This window comes from Thermothielavioides terrestris, chromosome 1 (genome assembly GCF_000226115.1).
Source record: "Thermothielavioides terrestris NRRL 8126 chromosome 1, complete sequence".
Lineage (NCBI taxonomy): Eukaryota > Fungi > Ascomycota > Sordariomycetes > Sordariales > Chaetomiaceae > Thermothielavioides > Thermothielavioides terrestris.
In genome coordinates, this window is record NC_016457.1 from 365,856 (window position 1) to 372,564 (window position 6,709).

General features: G+C 60.4%; 2 protein-coding genes across 2 annotated transcripts; one reads left to right on the plus strand and one right to left on the minus strand.

Moving 5' to 3' along the window:
• Positions 1-425: 425 nt before the first annotated feature.
• Positions 426-3,976, plus strand: THITE_40970 (uncharacterized protein; the record flags this gene model as incomplete). Its single annotated transcript, XM_003648531.1, has 6 exons — positions 426-704; positions 781-890; positions 949-2,427; positions 2,493-2,609; positions 2,701-3,315; positions 3,436-3,976. The coding sequence occupies 6 exons, from the start codon at positions 426-428 to the stop codon at positions 3,974-3,976; spliced, it is 3,141 nt and encodes a 1,046-aa protein (XP_003648579.1).
• A 976-nt stretch (positions 3,977-4,952) lies between these two features.
• THITE_2093517 (uncharacterized protein) lies at positions 4,953-6,388 on the minus strand (the record flags this gene model as incomplete). The annotated part of the gene is made up of 3 exons (XM_003648532.1): positions 5,571-6,388; positions 5,271-5,441; positions 4,953-5,143 (listed from the first exon to the last, which is right to left on the minus strand). Exons 1-3 carry the CDS (start codon positions 6,112-6,114, stop codon positions 4,953-4,955), a joined length of 906 nt encoding a protein of 301 aa, XP_003648580.1. The 5' UTR covers positions 6,115-6,388.
• Positions 6,389-6,709: the final 321 nt, after the last annotated feature.

Consider the following 6,709-nt stretch of genomic DNA (forward strand, 5'->3'; position numbering starts at 1 on the left):
CGCGGCTGTCGACTGGCCCATCATGGCCGGTGGGCGCTTCACACCACGGTGTATCATTGCTGCATCCCACTCCGTCCCCAACGGCCGGCCAGCTGCCTCACCACCCCCCGCCGTCCGCTCAATATCAACAGCACTCACCGCTTTCCTACGCCCGCCCTTCCGGCCCCGGCGACCCGCCTCCGCCTCCGCCTCCGCCTCCGCCTCCGCCTCCTCCCACGTCGCAGGCTCCCGTCGATGACCGACGACAGCATGAACCCGACAGGTTTCCGCCGATGCAAGAACACAGGCAGCCTCCGCACTCACCGGCACACCCCTCCTTTCTGCCCTATCCTACCAGGGATCCGATGATCAAGGCCGACCCTGCCGATGACCCCCTGCCGCAGCTGCGCAGGCCGCTGTCGACCGGCGGCAGCATACCGGACAGCATGACGCCAGTGACGCCGCATTCCGCTGTACCCCCCCCGCCACCGCCGCATCCTCCACACTCCCAGGCCTACGGCGAAGACCGGCGGCATGTGAGCTTCGACAACGGCTCACAGCCAGGAGGAATGTATAGCAGACAGCCGAGCTACCAACCCCCGACCCCGCTACCGCACCCTCAACCCTACGATTACCCGCCGCAGTACGCCTCGCATGGCGAGCTCCCGTACCCGATCCAAGTCGCGGCCGCGACGGGGAAGCGCAAGGCGCAGCGAGCGTCGCAGGTTTGTCGGCCCAGCCGAGTCGGAAAGATCTGCGACCGCGAGGGGCCAGGCTAACTATGGAGCGCGCTTCTTGTAGGCCTGCGACATGTGCCGCCAGCTGAAGGCTAAGTGTGACGAGCTCAAACCTTGTAAGAGCTGCAAGGAGAAGAACGTCGAATGCAAGTATCGAGAGGCCGTTCCGAAGCAGTGAGTCTTCCCTGTCCGCGGCCCGAGCAGCAAACCCTGGCTAACCTCGGATACGTAGGCAAGACAAGATGGCGGCAGACATACTGGATGCGCTCTTAACGCTGCAGAGCAAGTTCGAGACGTTCGAGCAGCGCATGGACAGGCTCGAGCATATGGTGGCCCTCAACCGGCCCTCGGCTGCCCCTACCGCCGAGCCCGCGCGGGACGAGGACGAGCGGCCCGAATCGGCCGAATCAGCAGCCCCCGTGGCCGGGGACGGCGACCCAGGGTCGCCCGGGGAAGCGGCACCAACGCAGGCGCCCATAGACATCGTCCAGGCAAGGGCTATCACGCGCGACATGGAGGAAGAGAAGGAGGTCGAGCCCGGCCCCGTAGTGCCGCCCGGCGTCCCCTCGATTCCACCCAACCACACCACGCTAGCGGCTTTTCTCCTCAAGTGGCGGCCCATCGCGGTCCTCGTCCGTGACATCCTGGAAGCCGAGAACGTCAAGTACGTCGGCGAGTTCCCGATCCGGCAGGAAGAGAAGCGTGGTCTGCTGCGAGTCTGGGGCCGTGGCGAGGGCCTGGAGAGCAGCCTTCGGTTCGACAAAGCCGACAGGGAGGCCATCCGCGACGCCGGCGCGATGGAGGTGGTGCAGGACGATGTTTCGGATGCCGGCGGCGCTCCCTCGCCCGCCGATTGCTGGGGCGGCATCAGCGGCTCGCCCGCGCCCATCGATGGCAAGCCAGTCATCGGGCTGCAGACGCCCGACTTCAGCGAGTCACTTGTATGGAAGTACGTCAAGAGCTACCAGGACAACATCCAGAACATGCACCCGCTCATCATCCCCTTCGAATTGAACGCTATGGTGAAGCTCTTCTTGGACACCGTCCAACAGAGCCTCGGCAGGCAGTCTCGAAGCAGCGGCATCGCCAAGTTTGCCGTGACCCCGTCTCCGCAATCCGAGACCGGATCGAAGAGGAAGCGGTCTCCGGGTCCCGAGGGTGCGGGCGGCGAGTCGCCGTCGGGGTCGCCCAAGTCGGCCAAGCCCGTGTTTCAGAGGTCCATCAACAACGCGCTAGTCTTGCTGGTGCTTGCGCTCGGGAAGATCTGCCTGCACAAGGACAGGATACCGGACGTGGTGCCGGTCAGCGAGCCGCCGCACGGCTCGCCGCTGGCGCGGAACGGGTATCCAGCGTCTCCCATCCAGGCCTCCTCGCCATCCCAGTCGTCGAACCCGCACTCGGCCGGCTTTCCCTCGCCCAAGGAAGGGGCCGAGCGCCCGGGACCAGGTAGCAGGCGGTCCTCCTTCCAAGGAGGAGGAGGATCGTCCCTCAGGGGTGGGACTTCTCTCAAGAGGAATATGGACGTGATCCCCGGGTTGGACTACTTCGCATATGCCACCGACATCCTTGGGGGCCAACTGGCCGGAACTAGCCTGCGGCATATACATGCCTATCTCCTCGCCGGATTGTATCACGGCCAATTGGGGAGGGTCTTGGAGAGCTATGCCTACATCAAAGAGGCCGGCTTTGCGTTGCAGATCAAGATGAGGCCGTAAGACCGTTATCTCAGCCCTCTCGAGTTCATCATCTCCTCTCTGCTAACCTAATGGCCACTAGAAGCCTAGACCGGTTCAGAAAGCTGCAGGAGAGCATGCACGTCAATCAGAATGCGGTGACCCAGAAGACGGACAACCAACTCGTCTTCGCCTTCTGGACTTGCCTGCAGCTGGAGAGGTGAGCCGAATGCATCCACCAGCGGAGGGCGCGTAGCCCTTCCCCACCCCTCCCCGAGAGAGAGTCTTTCTGTTAACGTGAGGTTGGCCAGCGACATAATTGCCGAGTTGCCCCTTCCGCAGTCGCACATCCTGGCTTACGAAGACATGATGCCGTACCCCAACATTCAGGTGGCGCAGACACTGGGCTTCGACGAGCATGTGCTCCAGAGCTACCTCGCGCAGTTATACCTGCGGAAGAGCTTGAACCAGATTCACGGCATGCTCTACAACCCCGAGAAGCCGCAGCCGCTCCAGCGGGGCAACATCATCGAGCACATCCAGGAGTCCCTCGACATGCGCTTCGTGCCACCCCGGTTCAAGTTCAACCACAGCGACCCGCCGGCAGGGGACATTCTGTCGGCACGTCTGCGCGCCAAGTATTGGGGTGCACAGGTGATCACGTACCGGCCGTTCGTCCGCCAGATCCTCGAGTTCAACTTCCAGAGAACGTACCCGAACGAGGCTCCGATGCCCGAGTCCGACTTCCGGACCGACGTCTCGATACCTGTCATCGGCCCTGACGCCAGGTCGGCGGATGACATTCCCCAGGAGATCATCGATTATGCCGTCAAGGGCATTCAAGCTCTCATCGAAAGCACCCGCGCATTTCACGGCCTGAAGGAGAAGCGGTTCATCGTCACCAACGTTTTCGGGACAGCTCATGCGTAAGGACGCTTGCCCTTTGCCCCACCCCCTTTTGGCACCCCCCTGTTCCACACCCTTTCTCACTCATAAGGTTGGTAATGACGGTGGCATTCTAACATGATGGCGCCACATAAATATAGGCAATGGGGCAATCTCCTGACGCTTTCGGCCGTGTTCAGAGATCCCACGCTCCATCGGTTTGTCGATGAGCAGACCCTCAAGGAACTCTTCGCCAGGACGATCGCCTTCTTCAAGGTGATCGCGCACCCGACGAGCGCGCTCCACATCGACCTGCGCATCCTGGAAGGCCTGGAGCGCGAGCTCTGGGGGAAGAACAGCAACAGCACAGACGCGTCGGACCATCCGACCGGATCCAGCTTCTCGAGCACCGGCAGCGGCGGCGCCGGGCACCCGCCGCCCGCTCCTCCTCCTCCGCCTCCCGTGGCCCCGATGCCGCCCGTCGCCGGACCGGTCGGCATGCACTCCCCGGTCAACCACGCCACCGGCGGCGGCGGCGGGAGGCTAGCCATGTCGCCCCCGCTGGCGTCGCCCCTGCCGCAGGCCTTCTCCGAGGGCGCAATGATGGCCCCGGCGGCGCCCGTGTCTGCTTCCGACGGCGGTCCCGGGTCTCATGCTGCGATGTTGCCCCCGACGCAGCACCATCCACCACCACCTCTCTAGATGGATGGATGGGAGAGCGGCGAGTATGGCCCAGCGGTCTTGGTTTCTCTCAAACCCCCACTTGGAAGGCAAACACACACACACTCTCTCTCTCTCTCTCCTTTTCCCTTTTGTCCTGGGTGCGAGACACACGGTGGAAGGGGTGCGGGCGGCGGGCGGCGGTTCGCTCTGATGTCCTTCCTTCCTTGTTTTATTTCCACTTGTCCACCATGAGGGACGGACGGGTTCTCGGCGTTGTTTTTTTTTTTTCATCGTCTCGCCTCGGGACCTGTTTCATCGCATTTGCATGGCCTTGTTTCGATAGGGAGCGGAGGAGATACCACTATGTGCGAACATGTTCTGGTTAACTATTTGGTGGGGCGGCCCTCTGTGATGCGATTTCTTTTTTTACTTACATACCTTATTCTAGTCTTCATCCTGTCGTTTTTCATCTTTTTTGTTTCCAAGTACGTATTCTGCGTTTCCGCGTCACCTTACGTTGTGTTTTGACGCCTTTATGATCCCCTCTGCTCCCGAGTCCCGCTCTCCTCGCAGGACCTGGTTGGGGTGACTCTGGCCGCCTTCTTATTCCTTAATACATACATCCCCCTTTTTTCTGCTTGTGCGTTCACGAAATTTACAGGACTGAAGAAGGGGTGTTTGTGTTCTATCTCTGTGTTAATGCAGAGTGTAAAGTTGTGTGCCCTTGAGAAAGGGGCGGCTGAGGACCTCCGGGAGATTGATGTTCGTACATGGTGGTCAGACATACACGAAGGGTTGCCGATAGAGAACAGCACCGCAGGGACACACGTCATGGGAGAGACCTGAAGTTTGGGTGTCGCTGAGCACATGCATACACCTCTCATTGGTGAGGTGTAATGCTCTGCCTAATTCAGCAGAACATATTCAACGGCTTCTTTCGACTACCATGCCGGGCAGCTGTCGTTGTTTTGTTGCTTGGCCCGCTGTCGTCCTTGCCCGCTCGGTTGGATACGTGTCATAAGAAAACCACACACAAGCACAGCCAGCCGTCGGGATACGCTGCCTCCCGCATCAACTCTTCCAGCGGCGCCCCGAAGGGCACTGGCCCACCGTGAAGTATCACATTGGCCAGGACCGGGTCGCGGCTGCTAGGGAAGAGACTCGGCAGCAAGTTCTTGAGGGCGGCGCCGAGGGTCTGCGGTGCCCCTTTTTTTGTTCGTTCATCACAGACACGATTAGCCTGCCGGAAATTGCTCCCCGGAAGGGGGTGCGCAAGACAGAACACAAAACAACGAAATATTCAACGGGGGAAAAAAAGAAAGTGCTAGCTTACTGGTGGGTAGCCGCGCCGGCACTAAGGTCTGTACAACCCTAAACGATCCTGGCGTGGCGTCGTTAGGGTCATTTGGAGACGAGGGGATGTAGAGACGCATGGGAACGTTCTTGAGCGGTGTAGGCGTGTTGAGTAGGCGGTTGTTGATTCTGCTGAAGGTGGCAAAGTCATCTGTCAAACAGCACGTCAGCTTCCCCTGTTTCTTTTGTTCTACGCCAATTCTTTCTTCTTTTTTTGTTCTTTTTCCTTTTCTTCTTCTCCCCTGCAGCTAACACAAGCCGGAGGCAGGAAACAGCATACTATCTTTGACAGCATTCCACAGGGAGGTACTGTGCTCCTTAGACAGGCTCATGATCTGCTTGGCGTTGCCATTCCGGACAAAGTCGGCCTCCTTGGCCGAGTTGGTGAAGGTGTCGGCGATGTCCCACTCCGGACCGTCGCCGACGACCAGATGCCAAGGCAGGGAGGGAGGCTGATAGAGGTCGACCAGCAGGCCGACGGGCAGGTTGCGCAGCTGGATCTCCTCGTGGTGGAAGCTCGAGCACGGCAGGCCGTAGTAGGCGGTCAGACGCGGCAGCAGGAAGGCCAGGTAGCTGAAGCGCGGCACGGACACGATGAAGGGGGGTGTTGTTGTTGCGGGTTGAGACATGTGCGTGATGTACAGGGGTACCTGGAGCCTCCAGAGGATCTGTGGGAGCGGTGAAGCTGGGTCGGCACCGTCGAAGGGATGGGGAGTGCTGCTGCTGCTGTTGCTGTTGCTATCACTGACACGGCGGCGGTCGAGCGAGCTGCTGCCGGGCGCGGGTGAGTCCGCCAGGGGTGGGGAGGCCGATGGCGAGGCCATCTTCTCGGCTGAACTGGGGGCACCAGCAAAGCCCGGGATACCCCCCCTTCCCTCCGGGGGCCGTCTAGCGTCCGAGACGGATAAAGGAGACGGGGGATTCTAAAGACGTCCTCCAGCTCTCGGTGGCTGCATGCTGCGGATGGTCCGCCCAGGTGGGCACGGATCGCTGTTGATGTTTCTCCAGGGCTGAAGCTCAGGAAGCGTGCCCAGCCTCGCAGATCCGATTTGACTGCGCGAAAGCAAGCTGCAGCCGCGTGGCACGCAAACTCTTGCGTCTTTACCGCCTCGACAAGTTTGTTATGGAGAGAATGTCGAGTGCTGATCGGTTGGAGTTCGGAAGATGCCGTTTGTCAGCCGTTGCCTAACCTGTGTACCCTGCACTTGTTGTTTCACGGCGGGTGTCTCAGCTGCCTGTTGCGGGGTGGCATGCTTTAGTTAGTGGAATAATTAACTCGAACGAGCAAAGATCAGGGTCAAAGCTCTGGCCAAAAGCGGACAGCGTGTGCACTGTATGATCGCACTGTATCGAACCGCATCTCTGAGTGGTTATGGCTAAAGAGGTCCCGCCAAGACTAATTTCGGAGGTTGCCGCTTA